The following is a 23,565-nucleotide window of genomic DNA, read 5'->3' as shown; positions in this document are numbered from 1 at the left end:
ACGTCGAGCGGTCCGAGGAAGAGCTCGGCCTTGCCAACAGGCAGCTCAGGAGAACAAAGGTAAGTAATGCCTTGTCCATATATATGATGCGATTGCGAAATGACAGGATCATCATGGATGTGCCAGGGGCCACGACCGAAGTGGCGACCCTAAAGCAAGCGATGTCCGAGGCCGAAAACAAAGCGGCCAAGGAGCGCACCGAGCGGGAAAAACAAGAGGCACGGGTGGGCGAGGTGCAGCAAGAGCTCAGGCTCTCGTGAAGAAGCACGAGGCTTTTGTTGGGGAACGTAGTAATTTCAAAAAAAATTCCTACGCACACGCATGACCATGGTGATGCATAGCAACAAGAGGGGAGAGTGTTGTCTACGTACCCTCGTAGACCATTCGCAGAAGCGTTATATCAACGCGGTTGATGTAGTCGTACGTCTTCACGTCCGACCGATCCAAGTACCGAAAGCACGGCACCTCCGAGTTCTGCACACGTTCGGCTCGGTGACGTCCTCGCCTTCTCGATCTAGCAAGAGGGGCGAAGTAGTAGATGAGTTCCGGCAGCACGACGGCGTGGTGGCGGTGTTGGTGAAGAACAATCTCCGCAGGGCTTCGCCTAAGCACTACGAAAACTATGACAGAGGATAAACTAGAGGGGACGGGGTTGCCAGCACACGGCTTGGTGTTTCTTGATCTTTGTTTGGTGCTAGCCCTACCCCTCTATTTATATGTTGAGCCCTGGGGTCGAAACTTGGAGTAAAAGCCTCCTCAAAGTTGGTTTCACACGAAAGGCAAGAGTCCTTCTCGGACTCCAGGGCTAGACGCCAGGGTTCCTGGCGTCAAGCCTCTGGTCTCCGCAAAACTTCCTTTTTCACTTTCCAAAAGCCTCGTGGGCTTTCCCCTTTGGCCCAGATAAAGTGTTCTCGTGCCCAAACATTTCGGGAAACATCCGGAACCCCTTCCGGTCAATTCCGGAACCCTTCCGGAGATCAAACACTACTATCCCATATATCAAACTTTATCTCCGGACCATTCCGGAGTTCCTCGTCATGTCCGTGATCCCATCCCGGACTCCGAACAACATTCGGTCATCAACATACATAACTCATATAGTACTATATCGTCAACGAACGTTAAGCGTGCGGACCCTATGGGTTCGAGAACTATGTAGACATGACCGAGACACCTCTCTGGTCAATAACCAATAGTGGGACCTGGATGCCCATATTGGCTCCTACATATTCTACGAAGATCTTTATCGGTCAGACCGCATAACAACATACGTTGTTCCCTTTGTCATCGGTATGTTACTTGCCCGAGATTCGATCGTCGGTATCTCAATACCTAGTTCAATCTCGTTACCGGCAAGTCTCTTTACTCGTTCCGTAATACATCATCCCGCAACTAACTCATTAGTTGCAATGATTGCAAGGCTTATAGTGATGTGCATTACCGAGTGGGCCCAGAGATACCTCTCCGACAATCAGAGTGACAAATCCTAATCTCGAAATACACCAACCCAACAAGTACCTTTGGAGACACCTGTAGAGCACCTTTATAATCACCCAGTTACGTTGTGACATTTGGTGGCACACAAAGTGTTCCTCCGGTAAACGGGAGTTGCATAATCTCATAGACATAGGAACATGTATAAGTCGTGAAGAAAGCAATAGCAACAAACTAAACGATCAAGTGCTAAGCTAACGGAATGGGTCAAGTCAATCACATCATTCTCCTAATGATGTGATCCCGTTAATCAAATGACAACTCATGTATATGGTTAGAAAACTTAACCATCTTTGATCAACGAGCTAGTCAAGTAGAGGCATACTAGTGACACTCTGTTTGTCTATGTATTCACACATGTATTATGTTTCCGTTTAATACAATTCTAGCATGAATAATAAACATTTATCATGAAATAAGGAAATAAATAATAACTTTATTATTGCCTCTAGGGCATATTTCCTTCAGTCTCCCACTTGCACTAGAGTCAATAATCTAGATTACATGGTAATGATTCTAACACCCATGGAGCCTTGGTGCTAATCATGTTTTGCTCGTGGAAGAGGCTTAGTCAACGGGTCTGCAACATTCAGATCCGTATGTATCTTGCAAATTTCTATGTCTCCCACCTGGACTAAATCCCGGATGGAATTGAAGAGTCTCTTGATGTGCTTGGTTCTCTTGTGAAATCTGGATTCCTTTGCCAAGGCAATTGCACCAGTATTGTCACAAAAGATTTTCATTGGACCCGATGCACTAGGTATGACACCTAGATCGGATATGAACTCCTTCATCCAGACTCCTTCATTTGCTGCTTCGGAAGCAGCTATGTACTCCGCTTCACACATAGATCCCGCCACGACGCTTTGTTTAGAACTGCACCAACTAACAGCTCCACCGTTTAATATAAACACGTATCTGGTTTGCGATTTAGAATCGTCCGGATCAGTGTCAAAGCTTGTGTCAACGTAACCATTTACGATGAGCTCTTTGTCACCTCCATAAATGAGAAACATATCCTTAGTCCTTCTCAGGTATTTCAGGATGTTCTTGACCGCTGTCCAGTGATCCACTCCTGGATTACTTTGGTACCTCCCTGCTAGACTTATAGCAAGGCACACATCAGGTCTGGTACACAACATTGCATACATGATAGAGCCTATGGCTGAAGCATAGGGAACATCTTTCATCTTCTCTCTATCTTCTGAAGTGGTCGGGCATTGAGTCTTACTCAACTTCACACCTTGTAACACAGGCAAGAACCCTTTCTTTGCTTGATCCATTTTGAACCTTTTCAAAACTTTGTCAAGGTATGTGCTTTGTGAAAGTCCAATTAAGCATCTTGATCTATCTCTATAGATCTTGATGCCCAATATGTAAGCAGATTCACCGAGGTCTTTCATAGAAAAACTTTTATTCAAGTATCCCTTTATGCTATCCAGAAATTCTATATCATTTCCAATTAGTAATATGTCATCCACATATAATATCAGAAATGCTACAGAGCTCCCACTCACTTTCTTGTAAATACAGGCTTCTCCAAAAGTCTGTACAAAACCAAATGCTTTGATCACACTATCAAAGCGTTTATTCAAACTCCAAGAGGCTTGCACCAGTCCATAAATGGATTGCTGGAGCTTGCACACTTTGTTAGCTCCCTTTGGATCGACAAAACCTTCCGGTTGCATCATATACAACTCTTCTTCCAGAAATCCATTCAGGAATGCAGTTTTGACATCCATCTGCCAAATTTCATAATCATGAAATGCGGTAATCGCTAACATGATTCGGACAGACTTAAGCATTGCTACGGGTGAGAAGGTCTCATCGTAGTCAATCCCTTGATCTTGTCGAAAACCTTTTGCAACAAGTCGAGCTTTGTAGATAGTAACATTACCGTCAGCGTCGGTCTTCTTCTTGAAGATCCATTTATTCTCAATTGCTTGACGATCAATGGGCAAGTCAACCAAAGTCCACACTTTGTTCTCATACATGGATCCCATCTCAGATTTCATGGCTTCTAGCCATTTTGCGGAATCTGGGCTCACCATCGCTTCTTCATAGTTCGTAGGTTCATCATGATCTAGTAGCATGACTTCCAGAACAGGATTACCGTACCACTCTGGTGCGGATCTTACTCTGGTTGATCTACGAGGTTCAGTAATAACTTGATCTGAAGTTCCATGATCATCATCATTAACTTCCTCACTAATTGGTGTAGGTGTCACAGAAACCGGTTTCTGTGATGAACTACTTTCCAATAAGGGAGCAGGTACAGTTACCTCATCAAGTTCTACTTTCCTCCCACTCACTTCTTTCGAGAGAAACTCCTTCTCTAGAAAGGATCCATTCTTGGCAATGAATGTCTTGCCTTCGGATCTGTGATAGAAGGTGTACCCAACAGTCTCCTTTGGGTATCCTATGAAGACACATTTCTCCGATTTGGGTTCGAGCTTATCAGGTTGAAGCTTTTTCACATAAGCATCGTAGCCCCAAACTTTAAGAAATGACAACTTTGGTTTCTTGCCAAACCACAGTTCATAAGGCGTCGTCTCAACGGATTTCGATCGTGCCCTATTTAACTTGAATGCGTCCGTCTCTAAAGCATAACCCCAAAACGATAGCGGTAAATCAATAGGAGACATCATAGATCGCACCATATCTAGTAAGGTACGATTACGACGTTCGGACACACCATTACGCTGTGGTGTTCCGGGTGGCATGAGTTGCGAAACTATTCCGCTTTGTTTCAAATGTAGACCAAACTCGTAACTCAAATATTCTCCTCCACGATCAGATCGTAGAAATTTTATTTTCTTGTTACGATGATTTTCAACTTCACTCTGAAATTCTTTGAACTTTTCAAATGTTTCAGATTTATGTTTCATTAAGTAGATATACCCATATCTGCTTAAATCATCTGTGAAGGTGAGAAAATAACGATATCTGCCACGAGCCTCAACATTCATCGGACCACATACATCTGTATGTATGATTTCCAACAAATGCGTTGCTCTCTCCATAGTACCGGAGAATAGTGTTTTGGTCATCTTGCCCATGAGGCACGGTTCGCAAGTACCAAGTGATTCATAATCAAGTGATTCCAAAAGTCCATTAGTATGGAGTTTCTTCATGCGCTTTACACCGATATGACCTAAACGGCAGTGCCACAAATAAGTTGCACTATCATTATCAACTCTGCATCTTTTGGCTTCAACATTATGAATATGTGTATCACTACTATCGAGATTCATCAAAAATAGACCACTCTTCAAGGGTGCATGACCATAAAAGATATTACTCATATAAATAGAACAACCATTATTCTCTGATTTAAATGAATAACCGTCTCGCATCAAACAAGATCCAGATATAATGTTCATGCTCAACGCTGGCACCAAATAATAATTATTTAGGTCTAAAACTAATCCCGAAGGTAGATGTAGAGGTAGCGTGCCGACCGCGATCACATCGACTTTGGAACCATTTCCCACGTGCATCGTCACCTCGTCCTTTGCCAGTGTTCGCTTAATCCGTAGTCCCTTTGTTCACCTTGCCATCCTTCTTATCCGCCAAATACTTGGGGCAGTTCCGCTCCCAGTGTCCAGTCTGCTTGCAGTAGAAGCACTCAGTTTCAGGCTTAGGTCCAGATTTGGGTTTCTTCTCCTGAGCAGCAACTTGTTTGTTGTTCTTCTTGAAGTTCCCCTTCTTCTTCCCTTTGCCCTTTTTCTTGAAACTGGCGGTCTTATTGACCATCAACACTTGATGCTCCTTCTTGATTTCTACCTTCGCAGCCTTTAGCATTGCGAAGAGCTCGGGAATCGTCTTATCCATCCCTTGCATGTTATAGTTCATCACGAAGCTCTTGTAGCTTGGTGGCAGTGATTGAAGAACTCTGTCAATGACACTATCGACAGGAAGATTAACTCCCAGTTGAGTCAAGTGATTATGATACCCAGACATTTTGAGTATATGTTCACTGACAGAACTATTCTCCTCCATCTTGCAGCTATAGAACTTATTGGAGACTTTATATCTCTCAATCCGGGCATTTGCTTGAAATATTAACTTCAACTCCTGAAACATCTCATATGCTCCATGACGTTCAAAACATCATTGAAGACCCGGTTCTAAGCCGTAAAGCATGGCACACTGAACTATCGAGTAGTCATCAGCTTTGCTCTGCCAGATGTTCATAACATCTGGTGTTGCTCCTGCAGCAGGCTTGGCACTTAGCGGTGCTTCCATGATGTAATTCTTCTGTGCAGCAATGAGGATAATCCTCAAGTTACAGACCCAGTCCGTGTAATTGCTACCATCATCTTTCAACTTTGCTTTCTCAAGGAACGCATTAAAATTCAACGGAACAACAGCACGGGCCATCTATCTACAATCAACATAGACAAGCAAAATACTATCAGGTACTAAGTTCATGATAAATTTAAGTTCAATTAATCATATTACTTAAGAACTCCCACTTAGAAAGACATCCCTCTAATCTTCTAAGTGATCACGTGATCCAAATCAACTAAACCATAACCGATCATCATGTGAAATGGAGTAGCTTTCAATGGTGAACATCAATATGTTGATCATATCTACTATATGATTCACGCTCGACCTTTCGGTCTCAGTGTTCTGAGGCCATATCTGCATATGCTAGGCTCGTCAAGTTTAACCTGAGTATTCTGCGTGTGCAAAAACTGGCTTGCACCCGTTGTAGATGGACGTAGAGCTTATCACACCCGATCATCACGTGGTGTCTGGGCACGACGAACTTTGGCAAAGGTGCATACTCAGGGAGAACACTTTTATCTTGATATTTAGTGAGAGATCATCTTATAATGCTACCATCAATCAAAGCAAGATAAGATGCATAAAAGATAAACATCACATTCAATCAATATAAGTGATATGATATGGCCATCATCATCTTGTGCTTGTGATCTCCATCTCCGAAGCACCGTCATGATCACCATCGTCACCGGCGCGACACCTTGATCACCATCGTAGCATCGTTGTCGTCTCGCCAATCTTATGCTTCCACGACTATCGCTACCGCTTAGTGATAAAATAAAGCATTACAGCGCAATTGCATTGCATACAATAAAGTGACAACCATATGGCTCCTACCAGTTGCCGATAACTCGGTTACAAAACATGATCATCTCATACAATAAAATTTAGCATCATGTCTTGACCATATCACATCACAACATGCCCTGCAAAAACAAGTTAGACGTCCTCTACTTTGTTGTTGCAAGTTTTACGTGGCTGCTACGGGCTTAAGCAAGAACCGTTCTTACCTACGCATCAAAACCACAATGATAGTTTGTCAAGTTGGTGCTGTTTTAACCTTCGCAAGGACCGGGCATAGCCACACTTGGTTCAAATAAAGTTGGAGAAACTGACACCCGCTAGCCACCTGTGTGCAAAGCACGTCGGTAGAACTAGTCTCGCGTAAGCGTACGCGTAATGTCGGTCCGGGCCGCTTCATCCAACAATACCGCCGAACCAAAGTATGACATGCTGGTAAGCAGTATGACTTACATCGCCCACAACTCACTTGTGTTCTACTCGTGCACAACATCAACGCATAAAACCTAGGCTCGGCTGCCACTATTGGGGAACGTAATAATTTCAAAAAAATTCCTACACACACGCATGATCATGGTGATGCATAGCAACGAGAGGGGAGAGTGTTGTCTATGTACCCTCGTAGACCGTTCGCGGAAGTGTTATATCAACGCGGTTGATGTAGTCATACGTCTTCACGTCTGATCGATCCAAGTACCAAAAGCACGGCACCTCTGAGTTCTGCACACGTTCGGCTCGGTGACGTCCTCGCCTTCTCGATCCAGCAAGAGGGGCGAAGTAGTAGATGAGTTCCGGCAGCACGACAGCGTGGTGACGGTGTTGGTGAAGAACAATCTCCACAGGGCTTCGCCTAAGCACTACGAAAAGTATGACGGAGGATAAACTAGAGGGGACGGGGTTGCCGGCACACGGCTTGGTGTTTCTTGATCTCTGTTTGGTGCTAGCCCTACCCCTCTATTTATATGTTGAGCCTTGGGGTCGAAACTTGGAGTAAAAGCCTCCTCAAAGTCGGTTTCACCCGAAAGGCAAGAGTCCTTCTCGGACTCCAGGGCTAGACGCCAGGGTTCCCGGCGTCTACCCCCTAGACGCCAGGGTTCCTGGCGTCTAGCCTCTGGTCTCTGCAAAACTTCCCTTTTCACTTTCCAAAAGCCTCGTGGGCTTTCCCCTTTGGCCCAGATAAAGTGTTCTCGTGCCCAAACATTTCGGGAAACATCCGGAACCCCTTCCGGTGAATTCCGGAACCCTTCCGGAGATCAAACACTACTATCCCATATATCAAACTTTAGCTCCAGACCATTCCGGAGTTCCTCGTCATGTCCGTGATCCCATCCCGGACTCCAAACAACATTCGGTCATCAACATACATAACTCATATAGTACTATATCGTCAACGAACGTTAAGTGTGCGGACCCTAGGGGTTCGAGAACTATGTAGACATGACCGAGACACCTCTCTGGTCAATAACCAATAGCGGGACCTGGATGCCCATATTGGCTCCTACATATTCTACGAAGATCTTTATCGGTCAGACCGCATAACAACATACATTGTTCCCTTTGTCATCGGTATGTTACTTGCCCGAGATTCGATCGTCGATATCTCAATACCTAGTCCAATCTCGTTACCGGCAAGTCTCTTTACTCGTTTCGTAATACATCATCCCGCAACTAACTCATTAGTTGCAATGCTTGCAAGGCTTATAGTGATGTGCATTACCGAGTGGGCCCAGAGATACCTCTCCGACAATCGGAGTGACAAATCCTAACCTCGAAATACGCCAACCCAACAAGTACCTTTGGAGACACCTGTAGAGCACCTTTATAATCACCCAGTTACGTTGTGACGTTTGGTGGCACACAAAGTGTTCCTCCGGTAAACGGGAGTTGCATAATCTCATAGTCATAGGAACATGTATAAGTCATGAAGAAAGCAATATCAACAAACTAAACGATCAAGTGCTAAGCTAACGGAATGGGTCAAGTTAATCACATCATTCTCCTAATGATGTGATCTCGTTAATCAAATGACAACTCATGTATATGGTTAGGAAACTTAACCATCTTTGATCAACGAGCTAATCAAGTAGAGGCATACTAGTGACACTCTATTTGTCTATGTATTCACACGTGTATTATGTTTCCGGTTAATACAATTCTATCATGAATAAGAAACATTTGTCATGAAATAAGGAAATAAATAATAACTTTATTATTGCCTCTAGGGCATATTTCCTTCAACTTTGGAGCTTGACTCGAAGACGCGAGAGTCCGAGCTTGCCGCGGCCCTCGAGAGCACAAAGCATGCCAAGGCCAAAGCCCAAAAGGCCCTCCAGGAGATTGAGGCGATGAGGCACATAGCAGCGGGTAAGGCATTCAATATGCAAAGCAAGCATGTGAAAGTAAATTACTTGTTACTTACCCGAGTTCGGAGCTCTCCAGGAGCATTCGCAGATTTGCCCCGCAGCGTGTTGGATGCCGTGAAATATTACCAGGCCGAGGAGGGAAGCTCGACGGAGAAGTTGTTCTGGTCTCAGTATACTGGGACCGAACACCCGATGCCTATGAGCGACCATCTGAAGCAACTGGTCGAGCTACACAAGGCGGCCGAACAGGCCATGAGGGGCCTTATGGTCCAGATGTGGTCTGGCGACTCCCTTCCCAACAACTACTTCGGCCTGGTGAGGCGGCTTGTGGATGCCTGCCCACGACTGGACGTCATAAAGCGGTCCGTCTGCATCGAAGGTGCACGCCGGGCTTTTGCCATGTGAAGGTGCACTGGGCCAAGATGGACGACGAGAAGCTGGTGAAGGAGGGGACGCCGCAGGGCAAGGAGCATCGCCACCCCAAAATGTATTATGAGGGTGTCCTGAAGGGTGCCCGTCTTGTGGCGGATGAGTGTGCGAAGGATGTAATATTTGAATGAACTCGCTCGTGTGATCCTGTATTATGAAAACTTGTTCATATGCGCTATGCAACGCTTGTTTCAATTTAAAATATTACCTTCTGTGCGGCTGTTTATCAAATCTGAGAGATGGCCCATCGTCGGCTTCTGCCCCCATGCCACGAGTGCTGGGGTGTTCGGGATAAACTTGAGCACTCTTTTTTCCCATTGTTGGGTCCTTCGAGGGAGGTGCTCAGCACAACGAACAAGGCAATCGGACTATAATGCTTTATCACTCTCACTTAGCCATAGAAGTCTACAATTTTAAATTTTGTCGAAGCCCCTAGTATTCGGAAGGCTGAATTTGGGGCGCTATACACGCCTTAAGCCGGACAAAGCCAACTCCTCGCTCTAAGCGGCATAAGTCTTTAGGGACTCGAGACCTCTCGAACAGTGACCAGCTCTCGCCTTATCATGACAGTCAGTTTTAGCTTTCTCTACTAAGGTGCTTAGCCCAGATGAACCGGGGCACAATCGCAGTAGTTCTCCCAGTGCTACCTTAGCCGATATAGCGGAACATAAGGTACCAAAACATGGGAGCCGGGCAAACCCAACTATTGACCCAAGACATGATTCGGAGCTGATGCATATAATGCTATAAGTTCGGGGTGCCGCACTATCGAAAGTGTTCGGACTTTTCACGCCGTATTATGGGGTGCGCTTAAGCCCCTGGCATATTGGCCGTACCAGAGTGTGCGGGTGCTTAATTTCATGAACGAATATATATATATATAAGAAGAATGCGATAATAGTCTAGTGCTATGCATTGTTTATTCAAAAAGGTGCGTCGAAGCAGAATGATACAAGTAGTGCGATAAGCAAAAAGTAGGACTATTTGACATGTCCCCTCCAAGGGCAAGCTGAGGAATGATATTTAAAGCAGGTATTTCACTCGTTATCAGAGACCACCTGGGAATTCCTTGATGCAATGTAGCTTTCTGCCTCCTTGGTTGTTGTATCGTGTGTCCGGCAATCGTACTGCCGGACGGGGCTTCCAGAGATTAAAGTCCTGAAAGAAAGAAAAATAACAAAGCGGGAAGCCCCTAGTGCGGTTGAGCCGCGTCTTGGGGCGTGTCGTAGTCGTGCCCCCTCCCCACTTGTGCCCATGGTATTTTCAATGCGTAATTATGTACGCGTGGCACAGATTTTGCCGTTTGGCTGGGACTGGGGTGGGGGCCGCATTGCTATGCGAGCTCAGAATGTGCCAGGCGGTCTTGTTGCCGATTACTCCAAGTGCGCTTGAAGGTGTCCGGGTCCATAATCGCCGAACTGGTGGATTGCCTTAAGAGGCTGCTTTGCGCTTCTGCTGCGAGGGCCGCAGTGTGCTCCTCCGTGCGGAGAGAGCGCTCTGTGTTTCCATTGACTGTGATGACCCCCCGAGGTCCTGGCATCTTGAGCTTGAGATATGCATAGTGTGGTACCGCGTTGAATCTCGCAAATGCGGTTCGCCGAGCAGTGCATGATAACCACTGCGGAACGGGACTATATCGAAGATTAACTCCTTGCTCCGGAAGTTATCCGGGGATCCAAAGACCACTTCCAGTGTGACTGAGCCTATGCAATGGGCCTCTACACCTGGTATGACGCCTTTGAAGGTCGTTTTTGTGGGTTTGATCCTTGAAGGGTCTATACCCATTTTGTGCACTGTGTCCTGATAAAGCAGGTTCAGCCTGCTGCCGCCGTCCATAAGGACTCGAGTGAGGTGAAATCCGTTGATGATTGGGTCTAGGACCAGTGCGGCGAATCTGCCATGACGGATACTAGTACGATGGTCCCTGTGATCGGACAGGAGGACCATGGGTTGAACTTTGGGGCGACTGGCTCCAACGCATATACATCCCTTAACGCACACTTCCGCTCCCTCTTGGGGATGTGGGTTGCGTATATCATGTTCACCGTCCGCACTTGTGGGGGGAACCTCTTCTGTCCTCCAGTGTTTGGCTGCCGGGGCTCCTCCTCATCATCACTATGTGACCCCTTATCTTTGTTTTCGGCATTTAACTTGCCGGCCTGCTTGAACACCCAACATTCCCTGTTGGTGTGGTTGGCTGGCTTGTCGGGGGTGCCATGTATTTGGCATGATCGATCGAGTATTCAGTCCAAACTGGACGGTCCCGGAGTGCTTCTTTTGAATGGCTTTTTCCGCTGACCGGGTTTAGAGCCTTTGGATCCGGCATTGACTGTCGTATCCCCGGTATTGTCGTTGTTGATGTGGCGCTTGTGTTTGTTGCGACGTGACCTGCCATTGCCATCCTTGGTATCCGAAGTACCATGGTTCTTTGATATATTATTGCTGCGAGCCAGCCAGCTGTCTTCTCCCGTGCAAAAGCGGGTCATGAGTGTTGTGAGGGCTGCCATAGATTTCGGCTTTTCCTGGCCAAGGTGCCGGGCGAGCCACTCGTCGCAGATGTTGTGCTTAAAAGCTAATAGGGCCTCTGCATCCGGACAGTCGACGATTTGATTTTTCTTTGTCAGGAACCATGTCCAGAATTGCCTGGTCGATTCCTTTGGCTGCTGAATTATGTGGCTCAAGTCATCGGCATCTGGTGGTCGCACATAAGTGCCCTAGAAGTTTTCGAGGAATGCGGCTTCCAAATTTTCCCAACAACTAATGGATTCTGCTGGCAGGCTGTTGAGCCAATGCCGAACTGGTCCTTTGAGCTTGAGTGGGAGGTATTTGATGGCGTGTAGATCGTCACCACGGGCCATGTGGATGTGCAGGAGGAAGTCCTTGATCCATACCGCAGGATCTGTTGTGCCGTCGTATGATTCAATATTTACAGGTTTGAAACCCTCTGGGATTTGGTGACCCATTACTTCGTCTGTGAAGCATATGGGGTGTGCGGCGCCTCTGTAGTGGGCTATGTCGCAACGCAGCTCGAATGAGTCTTGTCCGATGTGTTCGGCCCGGCCGGATTTACTTTTACTGTATCCGGCGTGACGGTTATCGTCTCGCGTGGTGGCGCGCCCTCGTGATCCCTAGATCAATCTTGCGTGTTTTGCTTTGTCCTCCAATACGTCTCGCGGGTCTAGCGTGTTTCCCCGTGCCTTGTCATTTTTATTTGAGTGGCCTCGGGGTGCGGGCTGAGTTTTTGGCTGAAATGCCTCTCTGTCGCGACCACGAGGTGGCCGATCAGCCGCATCATATGCTGGAGGTGTAGGTTTGAATGCTTCCTCCTCCAGTCGGGGTAGCAACCTATGCTTTGGGTAACTCTTGGAGGGGCGTTCGAGTTCATATTCCTCGGCTGCAAGGACTTCAGTCCATCTGTCAGCTAGCAAATCTTGATCAGCTTGAAGCTGCTGCTGCTTTTTCTTAAGGCTATTTGCCGTGGCTATAAGCCGGCGCTTGAAGCGCTCTTGCTCGACGGGATCCTCCAGCACGACAAATTCATCATCGTCGAGGCTTGCCTCGTCTTAGGAGGGAGGCATGTAATTATCATTCTCCGCCTCTCCATCTGCCGCTCTCTCGGGAGGGTTGGCTTCTCCATCCTCCTGCTCTAAATCTTGCTGGAGGGGATTGTTGTCGTCTTCGGCACTGTCCGAAGTGCTATTATCTCCTGTGCCGGTGTCACCGCTTTTGCTTTGGCGAGACTTAGAGCGGCGCCGCTGACGTCGGCGCTTGGTTTGCTTTTTGGAGGGGTCATCCTCCGTTGTCCCGTCATCATTGCCTTCTTTGGGTGTGTCCACCATGTATATATCATATGATGAGGTGGCTATCCAGTGCCCTGTGGGCAGTGGTTGCTCTTCGTCTCCCGCATCGTCGTCCATATCGTCGATGTCTTCGGAGTCGAAGTCGAGCATGTCGGTCAAATTGTCGACAGTGGCTACTAAGTGGGTGGTGGGTGGGCGGCGAATTTCTTCGTCATCCGCATCCCAATCCTGTCGAACATAGTTCGGCCAGGACTCTCCTAACAGGGAGAGAGACCTTAATGAGTTAAGTATGTCGCTGAAGGGCGAGTGCTGAAAGATATCTGCGGAGGTGAACTCCATGATCAACGCCCAGTCGGATTCGATAGGCACGGGCGCAGGCGGTTCGGAGTCCGTGGCCGGGGAAGAATCCGGTAGTTCGGTGTCACGGCTCCCGTGAAGGGTAAGGTCGATACTCGGCTCGATCGCTGCTGAGAGTACGGCCTCCGTGGCGGGGTCTATCCACCTGTCCATGGATGGCGCGATTGGCTCCGAATTGAGGGTCTGAGCGGTTGCCGGTGCGATCTCCTGAACACTGTCCGATGGTAGAGCTAAATCATGCTCATCGTGACCGTGTGGCGCACTCAGCAGGGGCTCGAATCCGTCGAAGATCAAGTCTCCGCGGATGTCGGCCATGTAGTTCAAGCTTCCAAACCTGACCTGGTGGCCAGGGGCGTAACTGTCGATCTGCTCCAGATGGCCAAGCGAGTTGGCCCACAGTGCGAAGCCGCCGAATACAAAGATCTGTCCAGGGAGAAAAGTCTCACCCTGGACTGCATCGCTATCGATGATCGAAGGAGCCATCAAGCCTAACGGTGACGATACAGAGGAACTCTCAATGAAATCACCAATGTCGGTGTCAAAACCGGAGGATCTCGGGTAGGGGGTCCCGAACTGTGCGTCCAAGGCGGATGGTAACAGGAGGCAGGGGACACGATGTTTTACCCAGGTTCGGCCCCTCTTGATGGAGGTAAAACCCTACGTCCTGCTTGATTATTCTTGATAATATGCGTAGTACAAGAGTTGATCTACCACGAGATCAGAGAGGCTAAACCCTAGAAGCTAGCCTATGGTATGATTGTATGTTGTCCTACGGACTAAAACCCTCCGGTTTATATAGACACCGGAGGAGGCTAGGGTTACACAAGGTCGGTTACAAAGGAGGAGATATCCATATCCGTATTGCCTAGCTTGCCTTCCACGCCAAATAGAGTCCCATCCGGACACGGGACGAAGTCTTCAATCTCGTATCTTCATAGTCCAATAGTCCGGCCAAAGGATATAGTCCGGCTGTCCGGAGACCCCCTAATCCAGGACTCCCTCAACCGTTCTTACCTACGCATAAAACCACAACGGTGTTTCATCAAGTTTGTTGTTTTAACCTTCTTCAAGGACCGGCCGCAGTCAAATTCGATTCAACTAAAATAGGAGAAACAGACACCCGCCAGTCACCTTTATGCAAAACTAGTTGCATGTCTGTCGGTGGAACCGGTCTCATGTGCGTGGACATGTAAGGTTGGTCCGGCCGCTTCATCCGACAATACCGTCGAATCAAAATAAGACGTTGGTGGTAAGCAGTATGACTATCACCACCCACAACTCTTTGTGTTCTACTCGTGCATATCATCAACGCATAGACCTGGCTCGGATACCACTATTGGGAAACGTTGCATGAAAAACAAAAAATATATACGCACACGCAAGATCTATCCATTGAGATGCATAGCAATGAGGGGGAGAGTGTGTCTACGTACCCTCGTAGACCGTAAGCGGAAGCGTTAGACAACGCGGTTGATGTAGCCGAACTTCTTCGCGATCCAATCGATCAAGTACCGAACGTACGACACCTCCGCATTCAGCACACGTTCAGCTCAGTGATGTCCTCGCCTTCTTGATCCAGCAAGACGGGCAAAGTAGTAGATGAGTTTCGGCAGCATGACGGCGTGGTGACGATGATGGTGATGTGATCTCCGCAGGGCTTCGCCTAAGCACTACGAAAATATGATCGAGGGAGTAAATGGTGGACGGGGGCACCGCACATGGCTAAGACAATGTTGTATCTTGTCTGGCGCCCCTCCCCACATATATATAGGTGGGAGGGAGGGAGGAGAAGCCAAAGGAGGCGCCCAAGTAGGAGGAATCCTACTTGGGGTCCCTCCCAAGCCGCGCGCCCCTTTCCTTGTTTGGAGTGCGGGGAAAGGCAGCAGAGGGTGCCCCCCTTTCCTTTCTCCCATGAGAGGGAAAGGCAGGAGGGGCGAGCCCTCCCCCTTTTTCCTTCCCTAGGGCTGGACAAACAAGGGAGGGGGCGCACCAGCCCCCTTGTGGGCTGGTCTGTCCCCTCCTTTGGCCTATAAGGCCCATAACTTGCCGGGGGTGCCCGGAACCCCTTCCGGTGACCCGATTCCTTCCCGGTACGTCCCGAAACACTTTCGGTGTCCAAATACCATCGTCCTATATATAAATCTTTACCTCTCGACCATTTTGAGACTCCTAGTCATGTCCGTGATCTCATCCGGGACTCCGAACAACATTCGATCACCAAAACATATAACTCATATAACACTATATCATCAAGGAACGTTGAGCGTGCGGACCCTACGAGTTCAAGAACTATGTAGACATGACCGAGACACCTCTCCGATCAATAACCAATAGCAGAACCTGCATGCCCATATTGTCTCCTACATATTCTACGAATATCTTTATCGGTCGAACGTTATGACAACATACGTAACTCCCTTTGTCCATCAGTATGTTACTTGCCCGAGATTCGATCGTCGGTATCTTCATACCTAGTTCAATCTCGTTACCAGCAAGTCTCTTTACTCGTTCTGTAATACATCACCTCGTGACTAACTCCTTAGTCATTTTCTTGCAAGCTTATGATGTGTATTACCGAGAGGGCCCAGAGATACCTCTCCGATACTCGGAGTGACAAATCCTAATCTCGATCTATGCCAACTCAACAAACACCTTCGGAGATACCTGTAGATCATCTTTATGATCACCCAGTAACGTTGTGACGTTTGATAGCACACAAGGTATTCCTCCGGTATCCGGGAGTTGCATAATCTCATAGTAGAAGGAATATGTATTTGACATGAAGAAAGCAATAGCAATAAAACTGAATGATCATTATGCTAAGCTAATGGATGGGTCTTGCCCATCACATCATTCTCCTAATGATATGATCCCGTTATCAAATGACAACACATGTCTATGGTTAGGAAACCTTAACCATCTTTGATCAATGAGCTAGTCTAGTAGAGGCTTACTAGGGACACGGTATTTGTTTATGTATTCACACATGTATTTAGGTTTCCGATCAATACAATTCTAGCATGAGTAATAAACCTTTCTCATGAATAAGGAAATATAAAATAACAACTTTATTATTGCCTCTAGGGCATATTTTCTTCAAATACATCAAGAACTTTTATGGTTGTGTTCTCGTTTTCACCGACCAATACCTGTTTGAAATTTGCACTGCACAGACAATAAGAGAAATATATCGCTTTTAAAAAGAAGACAGGGACCGCAATAGAAAGTGATACTTGCAAACACCCTTGATATCCAAGGCTTTGAATACCGCAATAGCCACCCGTCGCTAGCAACGAGATGTAGTAACCCTTAAAGAACATTGGCTAGGGAATCACCCCAATTAGTGTAGGCTTGAAATCATTCACAACAAATCCATAGGGGGTAGAGAAACTGATCTTACCACCAAACAAAATAATAAAAAGAAGAGATTGAAGTCGTTGTGTCAAAAACCAACCAAGTGACTTCCCTAGTTGACACACCAACTTTCAAGATCTGAAGTGCAGATCTAACAAAACTTATCCTCACAGGTTCTTTTCCAACACCATATCAAATGTCGTCGAGGTAAGGACACACCAAAACGATCTTATTACAACACGTTATTGTTGCCATTACCTCATCAATGCCATGAGAGAACCAAAATCTAAGGTAAATAATGACACACTTGAAGTAAAGTTAACAAAAGGGACGTGCCCTCACTCTATTGGCCGCCTACGAGGTCGGTAGATGGAAGAGAGGAAGGTGATCGAGAGGCGGCACGAAGGAAATTTAGGTGTCAATTAGAGCAACTCCAACGGGGTGGCCCATTTCGTCCGCGAGCGTCCGTTTGGGTCGGTGCAGACAGAAAAGAAGGCCCAACGCGCCGACCCAAACGGACGCGCGTCCGCTTTTCGTCCGCCTGCCGACCCATTTCCGGCCCATTATGTGAGCCGGATTTGTGTCTACGCGGACATGAGACGGACGCGCGCGCCTGCCTACTCCTCCCCCTGGACCGCTGGTCGGTGGCACATTGGCCATCCTCTCCCAATCCAACAACAAACCCTAGCCTGCCTCCTTCGTCGTCGCCGCCGCCGCCCAATTTTTCCGGTGACTCTGCCAGCTGCCGGCACCGCAACATCCCCTTCGCAACGCCACCACCTCCCACGTCATCCGCCACCGCCGTCTTGCCACCGGGGAACCGAAAGCTTCCCACCTTCGCTCCCCCGACACACCGCGACCAAGAAGCCGCCTCGCCGCCCCGGCCAGATCCTCACCGGCACGCTCGTCGGATGCCGGCAGGGCTGCTAGCTGGTCCGTGTGCGCCGCGACTCCCTTCGCCGGCCGTCTCCTTCGTTGACGCCTGCAAGCTGTTCGACAGTTTGCCAAGGTACAAAATGGACTCCGCCGACGAGTTCTTTTTTCACAATTTTCTTTGTGACTCTAACGATTCGTCGTCCGATGACGAGGAGGAGATTTTAGCTGCCGTGTTGGTCCATCACCACCTCATTAGCCAGCGCCCGACGTTTCGTGGCTCCATTCTGGGCCACCTTCCGGTGTTGAATCGCAATCGAGAGAGCGAGCATTTCCTTCTTTGGAAGGACTACTTTGACACAACAAATTCGTGGGACTATGGGAGGTGATGATTGCTTGTGTGATCATGCACAATATGATCGTAGAAGATGAGTGTTCGGAACGTCTATACGATCAAGGGTTTTAGTTTCAGGGTGAGAATGTTGTGCCTGAGCATGGAGGAGCAGCAACGTTTGAACAGTTCATCCAATTTCATCATGACATGCGTGATTGGGAAACTCACATGCAAGTGCAAAATGATTTAGTTGAGCATATGTGGGCTCACGTTGGCAACCAATTCGGCTTGCAAAACTATGTGAGACATTTTTACTTTTATTCGGCTTGTAAAACTATGCTATTTTTTTGTGTGGAAACTATGCTATTTATTTGGTTGTGGACTATATGTTTGCTTTTGAAATAATGCAAAAATTATGTGTGAAACAATGTAAATTTTATGCTATATGATAAAAAGGGCGGCCAGCCGGCCACGCCGGCACATATGGATCGGCGCGTTGAGTACATTGTGGACCCAAATCTCAAACCAAGCGGACGTCGGGCGGGCGGCCGACCCAAACGGACAAAAAACGAACAAAAGCGCCGTCCGTTTGAGTCGGCGCATTGGAGTTGCTTTTAGGGTTTGGGATGGAAGACATTGAAGGAACATTGACGGGGGAATCACCCAAGCAGTGGAGTAATTATTTTTTACAGTAATCTCAGCGGTAACCTGTCTAGCTGACTAGAGGAAAGAATAAAGCAGGGAAGCTTCCAATCTCAAACCGCGTGGACACGGTATCAGCAACGAACCCAACCCAATATCGGGATGCCTTGCTGACGAATCAACTAACCCACCAAAACCAATCCGCGTCAACAGCTCAACACTCATCTCCTCTCCGCCGTATCTAATCCTCCACCATCCGACGCGCAAGAAGAGGGAGGGGAACATCCAGATCGATCCGTGGGACTCACAGTCCAGCCCAATCCAAGCAGCCGGCCGGCCGGATCCGACCTCCGCCCGCCGCCATGAGCTTCCTCTTCGGCAAGCGGAAGACCCCAGCTGGTTCGTATCTCTCCCCCTCCCCCTCCTCCTCCTCCTGGATTTCGTGATCCTACTTGTTTTCCTGTGCTACCAATCCGGAGGGACCAGCAAATTCCACGCCCTTTTACCTTGTTGTGGACAAGCAATCGGCCCGCCTGTGCCTCATCCAAAATAGAAGTTTGCTATGGCGTTAATCTCGCTCGGGTGCTTCCACCAAACCCTAGCTCTGGCGGGAACCTCATGTGCAAATTGTAGTACTAGTATCTTTATTGACTTGGTTGAGTACTGCGCTACCAGGATGCAAGAGAAACCTAACCTGTGGGGGAATCTTCTTCTCCTCTTTAGCTGTTATAATCTTGTCTAGGTTTGTGTTCAGTTTTCACCTGTTACTGTCCAATGGGACGCCGTTAACAAGCAAGCAATGCAAGGGACATGAATATTGGTTTGGAGTTACTTGATTCTACTTGTTCCTGTAAATTCTCTACTTGATTTGCTGAAGAAACCAAATAACTTAAGAAACTGGGCCCCTCTAAATTGTAATGCTACTGCTACCTATTTACTTTGGTGTTGATTTCCCCAAGACTTCGGAATATGGGGGACACAAGACAACGTTGGAGGTTAGCTCCCCTGGGTTTTATGCCAGAAAGAGCTGACATTGTTCTTTTGTTTCGTTGATGGCAGAGCTGCTGCGGGAGAACAAACGTATGCTAGATAAGTCCATCAGGGAGATCGAGAGGGAGAGGCAGGGCCTGCAGACTCAGGAGAAGAAGCTCATCGCTGAGATCAAGAAGGTGGCCAAGCAAGGACAGATGGTATGTACACTGAAACTGCAAAATCTCTCGTGTTCTATTGCTCATTTATAACCGACCTCCATAAAACTATGAAGATTAACTTGCAATCTGCATCTGTGGTAGCATAAGAAATACCAACTACTCAGCAAAGTGGCATTGCAGGGAACCTAGATGATACAATTATTCTTTTTTATCTTAGCACAATCTTGCAAGCATTGAACATCATACGAACACGCTTCCCTGCTACTGCCATAGTTTTAAGCTGTCACTGTAATTCATTCTTTGTTGGTAAGTTAATTGAAATATGGTGTGCCATTATCCTCGGGCTTGATTGTTCCATGATACAATAGGAAATCGTGTCTTCATGCACACAGCATTAATTCAGTCATGTTGATTTATCTATTTCAGACACAAAGTTTTATGTTGATGTCTCCTGAATAGGATAAGCCAATTTTGTGATGGGAATCTTAAATTTGTAGGTCATAGGATGTATGTCTGCCACTTAAGTTTTTTTCTGTGTTAAATTGTTCATATTTTAGGCAATAGGCTTTGCAAGTTAACAGAACGTGTTTTGATTTGATGGACATTGTTCTCAGGGAGCTGTAAAAGTTATGGCCAAGGACCTTATTCGCACAAGGCATCAGATCACGAAATTTTATGCCCTGAAGTCCCAGTTGCAAGGTGTATCTCTTCGTATTCAGGTAGCGTTGTAATCCAAGCAGACGCTGTATATTTCATACATTTAGATATGTGCACATTCTACAATGTGATGAGGTCAAGCGACAGTAGGCTTCATTATATTGTGGAAACTCTGTTTTTCTCATTGCTGCTGACGTTCGCGTGCTAAATTTTTATAGACCCTGAAATCAACACAAGCAATGGGAGAAGCCATGAAGGGCGTCACAAAAGCCATGTCACAGATGAACAGGCAGATGAATCTACCAGCACTCCAGAAGATAATGCGGGACTTTGAGATGCAAAATGAGAAGATGGAAATGGTCAGCGAGGTTATGGGTGATGCCATCGACGATGCCTTGGAGGGTGATGAGGAGGAGGAAGAAACAGAAGAGCTAGTTAGCCAGGTCCTCGATGAAATCGGCATCGACATCAACTCTGAGGTAAGATTTATCCCTGTATTTTCGTGTTGATTCTATCATAGAGATTGAAACACAAGGATGAGACAGTGGGATACGAGTGACATTGATATTTTGCTCCGAACCCAGCTTGTCAAGGCCCCGGCTACTGCAGTCGCCATGCCGGTTGCAGCGGGAAAAGCGCCTGTTCAAGCTGAAGCTGCGGGCGGGATGGACGGTGGAATAGATGATGACTTGCAGGCACGGCTTGATAACCTGAGGAAGATGTGAGCACTGGACTCTGACGGATTGTCCACGCCCGCAATTCTCTGTCTGTAGTTTTGTACCATAAATGCCACTCCGGCAAATCTATTGACGTATCATTTGCAGTGTGTTTGGCATTGACCATCTGTATATAGACATATCATCATATTTTCAATAAATCACATACTAGGCTTGGTCTTTCTAGCTCCATTTGCCTCTATCTCGTCATGATTCTGAACATTGAGATGAAATACCAGGAAAGTAGTGACCTAAACGGTGGAAAATGCATTGCAGCTCTCGGGTGCAACACACCCCTATATGAAAATAGCATTTTAAAAAAATATCAGGAAATTTCAAAAAAATCTGGAATTTTGGAATATGAAATCTGAGTGACGTAGGAATTACATCCCGACATACGTTACATTTAGTTTTTTTTTCTACACATACAAATTTTTTGTCTTTTTTACTGGCATTATCACGGTCACCCATTCCTCACGAAACTGAACCCGTGTGTACAACAGGCACCCGCGTTTTATATCCCAAAATCTCAAAAAAAATATTCTTAATACGTTTTCTAGTGCTATATTCATATAGGGTGTGTCAGTGTGTGGCACCCGAGAGCCACAAATCGTTATCCCCTAAACGCTTTTATATTTCTTTAGAGAGGGAGTATTACTCATCTTCCTTATTTTGTTGGCCATGAGTTCTAATGAGGCGAGCGATAAATGGCAATCAGGGCGAAATTGCTAATCCCACGGACCGGAGTTCATGGGCTCCTTCCTCTAATTCTCTCCGCCCCCTCTAATTTTTAGGTGGGTGGGGCTCCTCCCTCCCTCTTGAACCAATCACCATCTGCCAAGTCATAACGACCCTGTAAAATCCTTGTAATGATCTGTGAATGTAGCGTTACTCGGCATCATGGTGTATCACAAGTAAGAATTCATAAATCCTCATTAAACAGACAATTTTCAAACTGGTTTCTCTACTTGCACTCGAAGCAAACACACAACGACTGCCGTCACTCCGTGGAGGTGGCCTTGACCGGAGACCTTGCTGGTGATGGCGGCGGTGGTGCGGTGCGGCAGACCGGACAGGTGGTGTTGCGGCGCAGCCACTCGCCGACGCAAGCTGCATGGAAGTAGTGCATGCATGCCGGCAGCACCCTGACGGTCTCGCCGTCGGCGAAATCGGACAGGCACACGGGGCACGTGGCCTCCCGCCACCCGTCTCCCCTCCGGTACGCGCACACCACCGCCTCCACCGACCGCACCTCCACGGCCACCTCCGCCAGAGGCTCGCCGTCACCGCGGCCCTGGGCTGGCTGCTGCTGCGCCTCACTGTCACTGGGCGGGCCTAGGATGTAGCGGGCCAGCCTGACGAGCGCGAGGACGAAGAGCACGCTGACGACGACGGCGACCCCGGCCGTGTAGGGCGTCGCGCCGTCATCACCGGGGCCGGAGTAGGCGTTGGAGGACATCGATCGACGACCGACGAGAAGGCCGCTGGCTGCTTTGGTTAATTTGCGAGACTAAATAGCCTAAGCCGATCGATCATGTGGCGTGCGGTGATTAACACGTACGCGGTACTTAATGGAAGAGTAACGATGGCTACGAGGCTGGCGACTTGTTATAATCGGCACCATCCGTCGAGATCGAGTGATGTAACGCTCTCCGTTTCTTAGTTTGTCGGATCCGGCCAGTCAAAAACTAGCTACGATGAGAAGGCTAGTTACATACGCAAAGCATTTATATTGATCTCATCTCATGTGATGGATATTCTGCTCTGGTGTAGTAACATATAGTAGTAGCACAAGCAGACTTGCACGCACGACGTTCATATATAGCTCGCGTCGTCGGAATTGCTCTTGTTGAGTCGCCTTGTTCTTTGGTAATTTCAACGTCGGAAAAATAAAATGAAGCCTGCACGTCACGACGTTTCTCAGGCACCAGTTACTAAACTAGAGAATGAACTCGAGGCACATGTTACGATGGTCACATATTCATGGTGCTGTGTTGTTACTGGTGTATATATACAATTACATTACACGGGAGGAACAGATTACAGGGGGAGAAAAGACAGCAATCGCGCAATGCGTGCACGGCGACCTGCGCTCACCGCGCGCCGGGCGTGTCGTTCGTGTGACGCGGTCCAGGTGGTTCAGGGGGAACTGCATTCATGTACGTGGTGTCACTCAGATGACACCGGATTCCGGCTCGGAGCGGCAGAGCGGGCAGGTGGCGCGCGCGCGCATCCACTCGCCGACGCACGCGGCGTGGAAGTAGTGCATGCACGCCGGCAGCACGCTCACGGCCTCGC

General features: G+C 47.6%; 1 protein-coding gene across 1 annotated transcript; it reads left to right on the top strand.

The window, feature by feature from the left end:
- Positions 1-18,851: 18,851 nt before the first annotated feature.
- On the top strand, positions 18,852-21,453 carry LOC125551269 (vacuolar protein sorting-associated protein 2 homolog 1). The gene is made up of 5 exons (XM_048714439.1): positions 18,852-19,142; positions 19,803-19,933; positions 20,509-20,613; positions 20,770-21,030; positions 21,136-21,453. Exons 1-5 carry the CDS (start codon positions 19,106-19,108, stop codon positions 21,274-21,276), a joined length of 675 nt encoding a protein of 224 aa, XP_048570396.1. The 5' UTR covers positions 18,852-19,105; the 3' UTR covers positions 21,277-21,453.
- Positions 21,454-23,565: the final 2,112 nt, after the last annotated feature.

The sequence above is a fragment of the Triticum urartu genome, chromosome 4 (assembly GCF_003073215.2).
Source record: "Triticum urartu cultivar G1812 chromosome 4, Tu2.1, whole genome shotgun sequence".
NCBI classification, from domain to species: Eukaryota; Viridiplantae; Streptophyta; class Magnoliopsida; order Poales; family Poaceae; genus Triticum; species Triticum urartu.
This window is presented reverse-complemented; position numbering and strand designations above follow the sequence as displayed.

What these genes read in the sequence shown, in the direction of transcription:
- LOC125551269 (XM_048714439.1), top strand. Translation starts at nt 19,106, where the DNA reads ATGAGCTTCCTCTTCGGCAAGCGGAAGACCCCAGCTG. An exon ending in CAAGCGGAAGACCCCAGCTG is followed by an intron (nt 19,143 to 19,802) that starts GTTCGTATCTCT and finishes CGTTGATGGCAG; the next exon opens with AGCTGCTGCGGGAGAACAAA. An exon ending in TGGCCAAGCAAGGACAGATG is followed by an intron (nt 19,934 to 20,508) that starts GTATGTACACTG and finishes CATTGTTCTCAG; the next exon opens with GGAGCTGTAAAAGTTATGGC.